The sequence below is a fragment of the Nomascus leucogenys genome, chromosome 10 (assembly GCF_006542625.1).
Source record: "Nomascus leucogenys isolate Asia chromosome 10, Asia_NLE_v1, whole genome shotgun sequence".
Taxonomy (NCBI): domain Eukaryota; kingdom Metazoa; phylum Chordata; class Mammalia; order Primates; family Hylobatidae; genus Nomascus; species Nomascus leucogenys.
This window is the reverse complement of record NC_044390.1, coordinates 56,204,511-56,220,911: the sequence shown is the minus strand read 5'-3', so window position 1 is coordinate 56,220,911 and position 16,401 is coordinate 56,204,511. Positions and strand designations below refer to the sequence as shown.

At 42.5% G+C, this 16,401-nt stretch overlaps 1 protein-coding gene across 1 annotated transcript; it reads left to right on the top strand.

The window, feature by feature from the left end:
* Window positions 1–6,805: 6,805 nt before the first annotated feature.
* Window positions 6,806–7,734, top strand: LOC100599989 (olfactory receptor 7A17-like). Its single transcript, XM_012509382.2, is given in 2 exon segments — window positions 6,806–7,313; window positions 7,316–7,734. Coding segments are annotated over 2 exon segments (927 nt in total).
* The last annotated feature ends 8,667 nt before the right edge of the window (window positions 7,735–16,401 follow it).

The following is a 16,401-nucleotide window of genomic DNA, read 5'->3' as shown; positions in this document are numbered from 1 at the left end:
GATTCATGTAATCATTTTTAGTGCTAAAAAGAGAAGTGATCAATAAACTCAGCAATGAAGGGTGATTGTTGTCAATTAAGTCACAGTAATGGGAGCCCAGTTAGAAGAGGGAATGGGAGGTTTAAAGTGGTTCCAAAAAAATTAGAACATTTGTCGAAATATCTTTGCAATTAAGTGGAGAAAAGAAAGAAAGAAGGTATTAGCTGTGGAGGGATCTACAATGAAGTGAGGGCATTTTTTTTTATATTTAAGAGTGGGAATATCTGAGTATGTTTCCACATTGACGAGAAGTCTTCAGACCAATAAACTTCTCCAAATACTACCTGACAACAGAAATTCATGAGGCAAACATTTTTCATTTTTCTTCTCTTATGCTGAGTATTCAAATGAAACTTTAAAAATTATTTCATAGTTAAAAAGTAGTACGCTAACATTTACTTTGTAATTATTTTCTTATTAGTGAGGCTGAATGTATTTGTGTTTGTCAAACATTTATCACTCTGTTGCAAATTCTGTGCAATTTGCTTTTGTATTGTGGGTTTGTAGTGTGTTTGTTTGTTTGTTTGAAACAGAATCTTGCTCTGTTGCCCAGGCTGGAGTGCAGTGGCACGATCTTGGCTCAGTGCAACTCCACTTCCTGGGTTCAAGAGATTCTCCTGCCTCAGCGTCCCAAGTAGCAGGGATTACAGGGGCTACCATGCCTAGCTAAGTGTTGTATTTTTGGTAGAGATAGGGTTTCACCATGCTGGCCGGGCTGGTCTTGAACTCCTGACCTCAAGTGATCTGTCCTCCTTGGCCTCTCAAAGTGCTGGGATTACAGGCGTGAGCCACTGCGCCCAGCCTTGTAGTGTTTTTTATTGCATTTTTTAAAAGATAAAATTTGAGATTTTTTACGAATTTTGACATGTTTCATTTAGTTCTTTTATGTAAGTATGAATGTGTTTTCATGGAATGTGTGAAAGTTTATAAATTTTATATTGTCAAATCTTCCCATTGGTTATGTTACGCGACCCCACCACTTACCCAAATTTAGCCTTTGGGTCCGGGATTTTCTCACTTTAGTCCCTTTAGCGGTCACCAGAAAGATGTTACAGGAAAGAGGTCCCAATCCAGACCCCAAGAGAGGGATCTTGGATCTCGCGCAAGAAAGAATTCAGGGCGAGTCCATAGAGTAAAGTGAAAACAAGTTTGTTAAGAAAGCGAAGGAATAAAAGAATGGCTACTCCATAGAGCAGCCCTGAGGGCTGCTGGTTACCTATTTTTATGGTTATTTCTTGGTGATATGCTAAACAGGGGGTGGATTATTCATGCCTCCCCTTTTTAGAACGTAGACGGTAACTTCCTGTCATTGCCGTGGCATTCGTCAACTGTCGTGGCGCTGGTGGGAGTGTAGCAGTGAGGACCACCAGAGGTCGCTCTCTCGCCATCTTGGTTTTGGTGGGTTTTGGCGGCTTCTTCACTGCAGGCTGTTTCATCAGCAAGGTCTTTATGACCTGTACCTTGTGCTGACCTCCTATCTCATCCTGTGACTGAGAATGCCTTAACTATCTGGGAGTGCAGCCCAGTAGGTCCCAGCCTCATTTTGCCCAGCCCCTATTCAAGATAGAGTTGCTCTGGTTCACATGCCTTTGACAGTTATATCATATAACTCTCATTTCTTTACAAAGGTAGAGAGTTCTGCATCGTTTGGCTAAGTAAACAACTACCTTTATATACACATGTCCAACTCGTTTTCACACCTCTTTTCTCTTTATTATGCCTTTTGGCTTTTGGGGCTCTGTTTCTAAACATCGCATCACCTTTGGCCATCATTTGAAAATCATTCTTTATCATCTGATGCAAGATCACCTTTATCTCTCAAAAACGTATTTAAATATTTATCTTTATATAGGATCAAATTATTACCTTAGATACTACTTCCTCTCTACATTTTATATTCTTTAATTTCTAGGGCTTGGGTGATTTAATCTTGACTTAGTGACCCATTTTGGTATCATTAAATTATTACTATCTTAGATCTTTTTTTTTTTTTTTTGAGACGGAGTCTCACCGTGTCGCCCAGGCTGGAGTACAAAGGAACGATCACAGCTCACTGCAACCTCCGCCTGCCGGGTTCAAACGATTCTCTGGCCCCAGTAGCTGGGACTACAGGCACCTACCACCACGTCCAGCTAATTTTTGTATTTTTAGTAGAGATGGGATTTCTCTATATTGACCAGGCTGGTCTTGAACTCCTGACCTTGTGAGCCACCCGCCTCGGCTTACCAAAGTGCTGGGATTACAGGCGTGAGCCACTGCACCCCGCCATATCTTATATCTTTATATAAATTTTATTTCGGATTTTTATTCTTTTTTTTTTTTTTGAGACGGAGTCTCACTCTGTCACCAGGCTGGAGTTCAGTGGCACGATCTCGGCTCACTGCAACCTCCACCTCCCGGGTTCAAGCGATTCTCCTGCCACAGCCTCCTGAGTAGCTGGATCTACGGGCGCGTTCCACTATGCCCAGCTAATTTTTTTTTTTTTTTTTTTTGAGATGGAGTCTCACTCTGTCGTCCAGGCCAGAGTGCAGTGGCATGATCTCGGCTCACCGCAAACTCCGACTCTCAGGTCCAAGCAGTTCTCCTGCCTCAGCCTCCCAAGTAGCTGGGATTACAGGCATGAGTAATTTTTGTATTTTTTTTTAGTAGAGATGGGGTTTCACCATGTTGGCCAGCTTGACCTCGTGATCTGCCCGCCTCGGCCTCCCAAAGTGCTGGGATTACAGGCGTGACAGTTTTTTGAAATGATCATTTTTAACCTAATTGCATCTTTACTTAGATTCTTTATTCCATAAGAACTAATTTCTTTTAAACCTTCTTTTCTTATATTATGCACGCATATACATTCATACAGAGTTTATAAAAATGCATGAATAGTATCCTATGCATGTCACAAATATTCTTTATATTTTGGTGTAGCTTTTAACTTGTTTTCTTCTTTATTTTCCCATTATACCAATGTGACAAAAACATTTGGGGATTTTTCATTTTAAAACTGTGATTCTCACTGGACATGATTTTGTCACCCAGGGGACACTGAGCAAGGACATATTTCACTGTCACCCTGAGGTGGGTCAATAGAGAACAGGGAAGTCGATAAACATAGCACAATGCCCAGGACAGACCCCACACAGTAAATAATCCAGCCCAGAATTTCAGTAGTGCTGAGACCGAGAAACTTTAAGTTCATGAATACCTGTATTTAGTCTGATGGCTGTATCCAGGTTGTTTCCGCCATACCTTGTAACTCTCATTTCTGCGAAATTCGAATCCCCTTTGCTACCTGTTTAAAGTTCCAACCCCACTCAATGTGGCAACTCTTTAAGTTTTTTCCAGGGCTCATTGGTTTGAGAGAGATTTCTTGTTGCTGTCTTAAACTATTACTGGGTGTGAGCAAAGATTCATAGATATGATCGCCATTTTGATTGAGCAATATCTGTTCCTTTTTATATAGATATCAGCATTTCCAACGACTTTTAAAGGTTATCATTTCTTCATTGACTTTTAAGGGAATATTTTTGGTCATAAAAGTTCTAAATTTTATTTAGCTATATGTATGTTTATCTTCCTACTTCTATTTCTTGCCTTAGGATGATTTATCTATGCGAAGATTCTGTATGTAGTTATGTGGATGCTCATCTGATGTATATTGTTTAATTTAAACTATGCAGCCATAAAATGAAATAACTATCCTTAACCTAATAGCATCCTCACTTATATTCTTTTCTCCATAAGATTTTGGTTTCTCATAAACCTTCTCTTTCTGAATGCACACATACACATTCATACAGTGTTTACACAAAGGTTGAGTAGTTTGCTATGCATAACACATGTGCTTTTTATATTTGACTATGGGTTTGTTTGTTTTTTTTTAAAGCTCGTCTTCCCCTTTCCTTTCTCAGTTGATAACTGGTATGGAAATATTTTGTGATTTTTATGTTAAAAACTGGTTCTCACCCAGGAGTAATTTTGTCCCCCAGGGAACAGTGAGCAATGACTGGTTTGGCTGTCACCCTGGGGAGGGTCAGTAGAAAACAGGGAAGCTGATAAACATCACACAATGCACAGGAAAGACCCCGGCACAATAAACAAGCTGGCCCAGCATTTGCTTTTGTATTTCCTTTTTGAATAGTTGGTTTATATCATTTGCTCATTTTTTTCCATAGGGGTTCTCAACATATCAGTGTCTTGACACAGAAAAGACATCACCATGTTTGATATTTGGTAAATTTCCCTTTGTCTTTTCTGATTTTTGCTGGGCCTCAGGGATATAATGGGAGTTGGAAAGTTTTCAAAACTAAGGAAGCCTTTTCTTCCTTTAGGTCTCTCAGGGACTATGTGAGCTTATTAGATTATTTTTCCCTTCAGATCCAATTGATTCTTCTCTCTCTGTCTCTTGCTTTTTTGTTTGTTTGTTTGTTTGTTGTGGTGGTGGTTTTTGAGACACAGTCTCTGTCTGTTGCCCAGGCTGGAGTGCAGTGGCATAATCTCAGCTCACTGCAACCTCCACCTCCTGGGTTCCAGAGATTCTCCTGCCTCAGCCTCCCAGGTAGCTGGGATTACAGGCACGTGCCACTACGCCCAGCTAATTTTTGTATTTTTAGTAGATGGGGTTTCACCATGTTGGCCAGGCTGGTCTCAAGCTCCTGACCTCAGGTGATCCACCCACCTCGGCCTCCCAAAGTGCTAGGATTACAAGGATGAGCCACAAAGGCAGCCACCTCTCTGCTTATTAAGCAGATTTTTATTCTTTAAACATAGGGCAGGAAAAGGCCATCCCAAAATGGAACCTCGAGGTTACGTATGCATGGGAAGTTTCCAAACTGGAACTTCTAGGTACCATATCTGTATCCTCTTGGGGAAAGATAATTTGATATCAAGAATTTGCCATACATAACCTCGAGGTATCCATTCCTTTCTAATACTGTGAGTGGGATGAGAAGCGTGAGGGAGTAACATGGCCCCAGGAAGCCATGGCTGCATGTGTGGATGCGTTCTCTCTGTGTGTATACGTGTGTGGGTGCACGACTTTAGGGCACCAGAACCAGAACTAGTGCAATTCCTTGGAATTGTTCAAAAGAGCTCAGAACCCAAAGACCCTGAATGATTAAAGAAGAGATGCCACATGAATAATTAAAGAAGAGAATGAGAAGAGGGCTGTCTCACCTGCTATCAGACCATTTCTGAATTCTCCTGGGGAAAGATAATTTGAAATTGACAACTTTCCTGGTATTCATTTCTTTCTAATAGTGTAACTAGGGTGAGAACAACACAAGAGTAACAGGGCTCCAGGGAGCTACAGTGTGCTGCGTGCACGTAGGCAATGTGTGTGTGTGTGTATGTGTGTGCGCGTGCACGTGCAAGCACCTTCAGCATAAGAGCAGGTTACAGAGAAAGGGGATTTGGGGTCTATATTCCAAGAGGTAACTCATAATAGAAAAGCCAGAAGTCAAAGACACAGCGGGAAGAAAAGAGGGGATGCATTACACATACTGAGACACCTTTGCAGGCAAATTAATAAAATGCAAATGCAACAGCATCTGGTCAGAGGGACTCCTTGTATCTTTAAGTTTCAGCAGCTTCAAGGCCACCTCATCCCACAACATCCTCTGAAACCGTCTCTCATCACTCTCTTCCTGTACATTCTCCTGCCACACTGGCTTCCTTGTCCACCTTGAACATGTGAAAGAAGCACATTCTGTCAAGTCATTCATTGGTCCTTCCTTCCCCTGGCACAGACTCTGGCAAAGAACATGGTGACTCTCACCCTGTCTTCATTCTGCTCTCTGTTCAATTTTTACCGTGTCTGCTGATCTTGTCTGTACACCTACTAAAAGTAACACATTTTTTCCTTTTTATTCGTAGGACTCCTCACCATCTGACATAGTGTATATGTATTTGTTCCCGTTATTCAATTGTAGGGACTTTGTTTTATAGCACCATTGACTCATTGTCTACACAGTACCCGGAACATCAGAACACTCACTTTGCAGTCCACAAATGCATGAATGATTTTTCTCATTAATGATACTGTAGAATACATGCCTTCAGGGAAAGGCTGAGAGAGAGAGAGCGTGGCATAGGAATTCCTAATCAGAGAAGGCAAGGAGATCTTCTAACAGGGACCAGATTTCCACACTAAACATAGAAAACAACTTCTTATAGAATGGAGATTACTAGAGGCTGGGAAAATTGGTATGGAGGCTTGAGGTGATGTCAGTCAAGGGATACAAGATTATAATTAGATGGAATAACTTCAAAATATGTATTTTACAGCATGGTGAATATAGTTAATGATGATATATTGAATTATTGGAAAATGCCAAGAAAATGGATGTTAAGTGTTCTCGACACAAGAATGATGACTATATGAGGTAATACTAATGTTAATTGGCTAATTAACATTAGTTTAGCCAATCCACAATGTAAATATACTTCAACATATGACGTTATACATGATAAATGCATACCGTTTTATCTGTCACCATAGAAATAAATAATTTTTAAAAGAAAAATAAGTTCTTGACTCTGGAATATAAATGAGAGAATTTCTGGTACGTTTGTAATGCATAATTACATTGTCATATTCTCTCTCTTTTTGGCAGTCACATTGAAAATTTGCAACCAAGGCTGGGTGCAATGGCTTATGCCTATAAGGCCAGCACTTTGGGAGACTGAGGTGGGAGGATTGCATGAGCCCAGGAGTCTCAGACCAACATTGGCAACAGAGTGAAAGACCGTCTCTATGTTAAAAAAAAAAAAAAAGATGGAACCAGAGAATGACACAGGGATTTCAGAATTCCTTCTCCTGGGACTATCAGAGGAGCCAGAATTGCAGCCCTTCCTCTTTGGGCTGTTCCTGTCCATGTACCTGGTCACCGTGCTTGGGAACCTGCTCATCAACCTGGCCACAATCTCAGACTCCCACCTCCACACCCCCATGTACTTCTTCCTCTCCAACCTGTCCTTTGCTGACATCTGTTTCGTCTCCACTACAGTCCCAAAGATGCTCGTAAACATCCAGACACAGAACAACATCATCACCTATGCAGGCTGCATCACCCAGATGTGCTTTTTCGTACTTTTTGGAGGGTTAGACAGCTTGCTCCTGGCTGTGATGGCCTATGACTGGTTTGCGGCCATCTGTCATCCTCTGCACTACACAGTCATCATGAACCCTTGGCTGTGTGTACTCCTGGTTCTGGCATCCTGGATGATTACCGCCCTGAATTCCTTGTCACAAAGCTTAATGGTGTTGTGGTTGTCCTTCTGCACAGACTTGAAATCCCTCACTTTCTCTGTGAATTTAGTCAGGTCATCCACCTTGCCTGTTCTGACACCTTTCTTAATGACATGGGGGTGTATTTTGCAGCAGGCCTGCTCGATGGTGCTCCACTCGCGGGGATCCTTTATTCTTACTCTAAGATCACTTCCTCCATACGTGCAATCTCATCAGCTCAGGGGAAGTACAAGGCATTTTCCACCCGTGCATCTCACCTCTCAGTTGTCTCCTTATTTTATGGTACGAGTCTAGGTGTGTACCTTAGTTCTGCTGCAACCCACAACTCACACTCCAGTGCTGCAGCCTCAGTGATGTACACTGTGGTCACCCCCATGCCTAACCCCTTCATCTACAGTCTGAGGAATGAAGACATAAAGGGGGCTCTGACACAATTCTTCAGAGGGAAACAATAAAAGAGCTGTTTTCAAGAAGGGCCTGTGATGCCAGAGCTCTAAGCCCCTGACACAGAAACTGATTTATTAGTCAGATGGTGGAAATAGAAATGATTCCTTCTATTAATTTCTTGGATGTTCAAATTCTGTGATCTTACCTGCTTTGTAAACTATATGCATTTTCTTTAAGAAGCTTTCAGCTCTCAGATGGTCAACTGTTTTCTCCTTTGTGATTTTCCTACTTTCCCAAAGTTATTCCCAGACTAAGGTCAGAAACAAGGTAGAGATTCCTGTTGGTCTCACGCAGTGGTGAGTTGCGTTCACACAAGGAACCAAGAATGGCAACTACAAAAATTATTAATATAATTTTATTGTGGATGAATAGCTGAGACCCCAGTTTGTGTCTGTCATTTCTTTTTCTATCACTGCCTTAACTGCTCCTCCTCACAATGTAAAACTAATATACTAGGGGGCTGGGCGCGGTGGCTCACGCCTGTAATCCCAGCACTTTGGGAGGCTGAGGCAAGCAGATCATGAGGTCAGAAGATCGAGACCATCCTGGCCAACATGGTGAAACCTGTCTCTACTCAAAATACAAAAATTAGCTGGGCATAGTGGTGGGCACCTGTAATCCCACCTACTCGGGGGGCTGAGGCAGGAGAATGGCTTGAATCCGGGAGGCAGAGGATGCAGTGAGCCAAGATCGCGCCACTGCACTCCAGCCTGGTGACAGAGCAAAATTCTGTCTCAAAACAAACAAACAAAAAGACACTTTAATATACTAATGTGTTTTTAGCCAGTGGTGACATTTTATCCTCTCCATTAAGATCCTGTTCTCTCGTCATCTCCACGTCCAAATGCCTACTGCATTTCTGATTAAAAACAAAGAAGACTCTGTAATCCCAGCACTTTGGGAGGCCGAGGTGGGCAGATCACGAGGTCAAGAGATCAAGACCATCCTGGGCAACATGGTGAAACTCCATCTCTACTAAAAATACAAAAATTACCTGGGCGTGGTGGTGCGTGCCTGTAGTCCCAGCTACTCAGGAGGCTGAGGCAGGAGAATTGCTTGAACCTGGGAGCAGAGGTTGCAGTGAGCCAAGATTGTGCCACTGCACTCCAGCCTGGCAACAGAGCAAGACTCTGAAGAAAAAAAAAAAACCAAGAAGACAAAAATTGCTTATGAAATCCATGTTCCAAGTGTAGTCTAAACAGACAAATTAGCATATGTCAACTGACTCCATCTGGACTTAGACTCAGAGGTTGTCTTAACTATGACAGAGTAAAATTTTTGATCATGCATGGACTTACTCTGGAACATTTGGAGTGTGGAATCTTGATGTCCATGTGTAATGAAGTTTGTTCATTTGAGTGAACGATTTGATGTCATGGTCTATATAATTTTACTGTATCATCTTCATTCTACCTAAAATTTTCCTGTGCTGCCTGCAAATACGACTCTTTCCATTGTACTAAGAAATATCTTTCCCTTTAAAAAACTGCATCATAGTTTGGGGGCAGTGGCTTACACCTGTAATCCCAGCACTTTGGGAGGCCAAGGTGGTTGGATCACAAGGTCAGGAGTTCCAGACCAGCCTGACCAATATGGTGAAACCCCGTCCCTACGAAAAATACAAAAATTAGCTGGGTGTGGTGGCATGCGCCTGTAGTCCCAGCTGCTTGGGAGGCTGAGGCAGTAGAATTGCTTAAACCCGGGAGGAGCTGGTTGCAGTGAGCTGAGATCCTGCCACTGCACTCCAGCCTGGGCAACAGAGCTAGACTCCAATACAAAAAAAAATGCATCATAAACATTAAAGTGCAGATAAGTGAACAATATGTGTGTTTAATTTATCAGCCATTGCTTTATCTCTTTTATACTATAAACTCTCTACAACCCTCATGATCAAAAGAAGACTCACACAAGAGCTTGCATTTCTGCCCAGTATTGCTCCTGGAAATAGAGACTTGTGTGAATCAAGGTCACAACTCATTTCCCAAAAACTTGTATGTCCTTTTGAACAGAAGTTTTCAAAAGAAAACATACACGCAGCCAACAATCATATGAAAAAAAATTAACATCACTGATTAGAGAAATGTAAATGAAACCCACAATGAGATTATCCTCTCACACCAGTCAAAATGGTCATAATTAAAAAGTCAAAAAATAACAGATGCTGGCAAGGTTGTGGAGAAAAATGAGCGCTTTTACACTGTTGGTGGGAGTGCAAATTAGTTCAGTCATTGCGGAAGACACTGTGGTGATTCCTCAAAGATCTAAAGACAGAAATACCATTTGGCCCAACAATCCCATTACTAGGTATATACCCAAAGGAATATAAATCCTTCTATTATAAAGACACAAGCATGGATATGTTCATTGCAGCAATATTCACATTTGAAAAGACATGGAATCAATCTAAATGCCAGTGAATGATAGATTGGATTTTTTAAAATACATATACACCATGGAATACTATGCATCCATAAGAAAGAATGAGATCATGTCCTTTGCAGCAACATGGATGGACCTGGAGGCCATTATCCTTAGCAAACTAACACAGAAGCAGAATACCAAATATCACAGGTTCTCACTCATATATGGGAGCTAAATCATGAGAACACATGTACACTTAGAAGGGAACAACACACACTGGGGCCTATCGGAGGGTGGAGGCTAAGAGGTGGGAAAGGCTCAGGATAAGCAACTAATGGGTAATAGGCTTAATGTAGGGTCCAGCCCCACAGGGTCGGTGGGTTTTTCTCCCCGTGTGCGGAGATGAGAGATTACAGAAATAAAGACGCAAGACAAAGAGATAAAAGAAAAGACAGCTGGGCCTAGGGGACCACTACCACCAAGAGGCGGAGGCCGGTAGCGGCCCCGAATGTCTGGCTGCACTGTTATTTATTTGATACAAAGCAAAAGGGGCAGGGTAAAGAGTGTGAGTCATCTCCAGTGATAGGTAAGGTCACGTGGGTCATGTGTCCACTGGACAGGGGGCCCTTCCCTGCCTGGCAGCCAAGGTAGAGAGAGAGAGAGAGGGAGAGAGAGAGACAGCTGACGCCATTATTTCTGCATATCAGAGACTTTTAGTACTTTCACTAATTTTGCTACTGTTATCGAAAAGGCAGAGCCAGGTATACAGGATGGAACATGAAGGCGGACTAGGAGCGTGACCACTGAAGCACAGCATCACAGGGAGATGGTTAGGTCTCCAGATAACTGCCAGTGGGCCTGACTGATGTCTAGGCTACCGCTAGACCAGACTTCCCAGACGCTGGCGTTACGGCTAGACCAAGGAGCCCTCTGGTGGCCCTGTCCGGGCATAACAGAAGGCTCGCACTCCTGTCTTGTGGTCACTTCTCACTGTGTCCACTCAGCTCCTATCTCTGTATGGCCTGGTTTTTTCTAGGTTATGATTATAGAGCGAGGATTATTATAATATTGGAATAAAGAGAAATTTCTACAAATTAATGATTAATGATATTCATACATAATCATGTCTATGATCTCGATCTAGTATAACTCTTGATGTTTTATATATTTTATACTGGAGCAGCTCGTGTCCTCGGTCTCGTCTCGGCGCCTGGGTGGCTTGCCGCCCACATCTCCCCCCCTTTTTATTAACTAGGATCACCATCGCCATCATTGCTTGTCGTTGACTTCGGATTTGTTTTCGGACTCCTTGGAGGCATCTGCAGACTAAAAGGAGACAACATAAGCATACCAATATTAATAATGCCAGTGACAACAATGATCCTCTGAGGGGCTTGATCTATTTGAAGGGATTAAGATCAGATAATTGTTTAGTTATGCCTTCAAAAATGTCTGAGCCAGGAACAGTGGATAAATGAGCTTGTGAAGCCTCGAAAATTTGCTCTTTAAGTTGTGAAATATTCGAGGTTAAGTTATCATCCCAGGCTTTTAAATGTCTTGAGACCTTTTCCCAGCTATATTGATCTTTATTATAAGCATAAGGTGTTATGCAATAATCAGAAGTATTCCAGCCACACTGTAATTGCATACGGTGTTTCAAATTCATAACTCTATCTCCCAGCCAGATTACACTTTGGCAGAGATCATTAATTTGATTAGCTAATTTTTGATCAATTTGAGCCTGAGAATTCCAAAGTCTGGAGGAGTTTTTTCGCCATGCTTCGACATAGTGAGCGGTTTAACAGAATTGTGGATGGCAACTCCAGCAGTTGCTGCTGTTGCAGTAACCGCAATTAGTCCTGCAATGACTGCAATAAGAGTAAAAATAAATCTCTTTGTTCTTTTGAGGATACCTTTAAGAACTTCATTGACTATGTGAATAGAGGGGGAAGATTCCCATGGACGATGTAAAGAAACTGGTATCCATACCCCATCCGTAGCCCTTACTAAAAGAATACTTGTAGTGGGATTAAAAGTAGCATCAATGCACGTGAACAGCTTACAGTTATCACATTCTATAGTTTGTGTATTGGGAATGCTAATTATATTTCCAACCAACAGCATGTAAGGGGGTTTGACGCAGCTCCTGATGTGTATCACCTGTTCAGATATGAAGGTGATGTTGAATGTGGGTGTTTTGGTATTAGTGTGAAGGAGTTGATAGGTAGTGTTCCATATCCTTATTCCTGTCATAGCTGCAGCTAATTTTCATAGTTGAGGATGTTCTGGGGTAACAAAGGGATGAATCAATTTTAGCCTAGGAGGAGCAATGCCTGCGTCCATCAATTTAAATGGGTAAGGAGACACCCATTGTCTCAGCCTGTATGACTGCCATCCATCCTCTATATAATCTAACAAATAATTAAACTCCGAGCATGAGGTATTTTTGCTGGAGCAATCTTCCCAATAATGCCCTTTTGGAGCCCAATCAATAACAATACCCGTGGCTAGAGTTTGAAGTACAACAGCCTTGGGAGCATTACAATTATCTCATAAAGTTGAAGTCACAATAAAAGGCCCCTTTGTAGGTTTCTTTGGGCAGTCTGGCAGTCCTTTTGTTTTATTAGCTTTGGTAGTGAGAGGAGCTCTCCATGCCTCATGTGAAGTAAGTTTGACAGTGAAACGTTGAAAAGAATTGGTACTGAACACATTATGCAGTTGATAAGAATCATTTGTAAAGGACGGTACAGTCCACATCCAATTCTGGTACGAATAAGCTAAACAGCCAGGCGTCTTCCCAATGCACAGTGGTGGATATTTATAACCACTTGACAGATTTAAGTGCATACCTTCTTCTTCCGGTTGAGCTGGAAACTGATCATCATTAGGGATTATTAGTGTAAACTTCTACTGGGGAGTCCATCCGAGAGACAAACCCAGTTAGAGGGGGAAAAGGAACGTATGCCCAATAAGTATAATTTTGAATTGCCCCAACCGGTGGTATACTTACCGCTGCACTGACTACCATAAAGGCAGCCAGAATTATATTACTGGTCGTTTTTGGGATTCCTTTTTCTTTTAAAAAATTTTCTGAGCCGGGCGCAGTGGCTCACGCTTGTAATCCCAGCACTTTGGGAGGCCGAGGCGGGCGGATCACGAGGTCAGGAGATCGAGACCATCCTGGCTAACACAGTGAAACCCCGTCTCTACTAAAAATACAAAAAATTAGCCGGGCGAGGCGGCGGGCGCCTGTAGTCCCAGCTACTCGGAGAGGCTGAGGCAGGAGAATGGCGTGAACCCGGAAGGCGGAGCTTGCAGTGAGCCGAGATTGCGCCACTGCACTCCAGCCTGGGCGACAGAGCGAGACTCCGTTTCAAAAAAAAAAAAAAAATTCTGTTTGATGCGATAAAACCTTTATATGACCCCATGTAGGTGGAGTTGAACAAGCGGTGTTGTAGGTCACACGGCGAGATTTTTGTCTCAATGTGGAGGTCATGAAGTTTATGTGTCAGGCGGCGAAAGTTGCTCTTTGGTTTCCGAGGGGTCTTTGCCTTTTGTTTCTGGGAGCGTTTCATCTTTGGAGTTATGGTGCAATTTTAATTGTCGGGAGGGAACCCACACGGGCTGTAGTCCTTTTCCTGGGGAAACACAAGCAAAACACCTACCCCAAATTATGACCGTGCCTAATTCTCATGTGTTAGTTTTTGCATCCTTACACAGTACCCACATTCCTTTTTGTGGATCAAATTTATTTCCAGTGAAATGTTTTTCTCCCGCTGTAAAAGGTTGATTTCTTGTTAGATTTAAGAAATTTAGTGTGAAAAGAGTCAGATTTAATTGGTCATGAGGAGTAGCAGCATCTCCCTTTGATTTAGTATCCTGTTTTCGAAGTTGATCTTTGAGTGTTTTATTGGCTCGTTCAACGAAGGCCTGTCCTTGAGAGTTATAGGGGATGCCAGTTGTGTGGTTAATTGCCCATGTTTGAGTGAACTTTTTAAAAGCAGCACTAGTGTAGCCGGGGCCGTTATCAATTTTCAGTTTCTCGGGATAGCCCATAACCGAGAAACAGGAAAGCATATGTGGTTTAACATGAGCTGTACTTTCTCCTGTTTGACAAGTGGCCCAAATAAAATGAGAAAAGGCATCAATAGTTACACATATAAAAGAAAGCTTGCCAAAAGCAGGATAATGAGTCACGTCCATTTGCCAGAGAGCATTCTGTGAAAGTCCTCTAGGGTTAACTCCTGAAGAAAGTGGCTGTAAAATTAACACTTGACATACTAGGACAGTGACGTACAATGGTTTTAGCTTGTTTCCATGTAAGGGGGAATTTTTTTCGGAGTCTCGCAGCATTGACATGGGTTAAAGCATGACAATTTTCTGCACCTGTGAAAACGGGAGTAACTAATGTATCAGCTCTGGCATTTGCTGCTGAGAGGCTCCTGGGGAGGGGTGTGTGGGCCCGAATGTGAGTAATGTAGAAAGGAGAAGACCTTGCTCTGAGCACAGATTGAAACCTTTGAAAAAGAAAGAATAGGTTATCATCAGGCAGAAATTTCATTAAGGCAGTTTTAATATTGCGAGCAATATGTACTACATATGCTGAATCAGAGACGATGTTAACTGGTTCAGGGAAATCTTCAAGGACAGCCATAACAGCAAGCAGCTCAGCTCGTTGTGCTGAAATAGCTCCTGTGCTAAGAACACGTTCTCTTGGTCCTGTATATGCTGCTCGGCCATTAGAGGAAGCATCAGTGAAAACAGTGACAGCTTCAGGTAATGGGGTGTTTCTAGTAATGTTAGGTAAAATCCAAGCAGTGAGTTTAAGGAAATGAAATAATTTTACATTAGGATAGTGATTATCAATTATACCTGGGAAACCTGCCAAATGCACTTGCCAAGTGATGCAAGTAGCAAAAGCCTGTTGAACTTGTAATCAGGTGAGGGGAACAATGATTTTTTTTGGGGGGGAGGCTTAATAACCTTGTCTTTTGGCTGCATTCCTAAATAGTGATAAGGAGAAGAAGTCTGGATTTTTTCTGGGGCAATAACCAAACCGGCTACTGCAACTGCTTGTTGTACTGCAGAAAAACACGATATTAATACGGAGCGTGAAGGTGCCATGAGATCAGCCGCCTGCTAAGCAAGATCAACAATGGGCTGTGGGTGATTTTGTGCTGCTGGGGTGGCAGGTACTGGAGGTTGTAAAATTACAGGAAATTGCCAGGCTTCGGGATCCCGGTATTCCCTTGCCTGAGCTATAGCCCTCATAAGAGGAGTGTCATTTTCAGGGATGTATGTAATTTGTTGCTCGTGAGCCGCAAGGGTAGATGAGATTATCTGCTGAGCAGGTCTTTCATGGGCCTGAAAACCAGGCTGCCACAGCAACTGCGGACCAGGCTCCAAGGGAGCCTGTGACTCTAGCCGAGTCTGAGTAGGAGGAAAGGAACCAGGCCTCAAGCGAGCCTGTGTTGTACCCAAGGGAGTTGAGAAATGCCACACTTTGAGACAAATTAAGAGTCCTTTATTAAGCTGGCAGCCAAAGAGATGGCTAATGGCTCAAAATTCTCTTGGCTGCGAGGAAGGGGCTCGATTAACTTTTATACCTAGGTTTAGGAAGGGGAGGGGGACTCAAATGCAATAATTCTACAGAAGTAAAAACATGCAAAAATCAAAAGAATCAAAATGGTTACAGAATGATAAACAACTTAAAAGACAAATGGTTACAAGAAGAGCAACGGTACCAGGTGCAAGATTCTAAGTCTTTCATTAAACTTAGATACAGGGTTTATGCCGGACACGAACTCAAGGTTTTATGTTGTTATCTCTTGGAGAAAATTCCTGGGAACTTCATACATTGTTGGTGTTGGTACCTTATCAGTTAACTGGGCTCCTTTGAAATGCTGAGGATCTGTTTACCCAGGCCAACTCCTCACAAAAGGGGGTTGGGTGAGGAGCCCTAGTGTCTTGTAAATTAAGGGGTCAATTGGAGTTTGTCGGCTTTCCTAGTTAGAGAGTCTTATATACATGAGAAGCAAGGCTAGGTGATTTAAAGAGACAAGCAGGACAAAATTTAAAATAACGAGTTGAAGTAAAAACAAGGTTAGGCATTTCACCTGTGACTCTAACCGAGTCCGATCGGGAGGAAAGGAACCAGGCCTCAAGGGAGCCTGTGACTCTAGCGGAGTCGGATTGGGAAGAAAAGAACCAGGTCTCAAGGGAGCCTGTGACTGTAGCCGAGTCCGATCGGGGGGGAAAAGAACCAGGCCTCAAGGGAGCCTGTGACTGTAGCCGAGTCCGATTGGTAGGAAAGG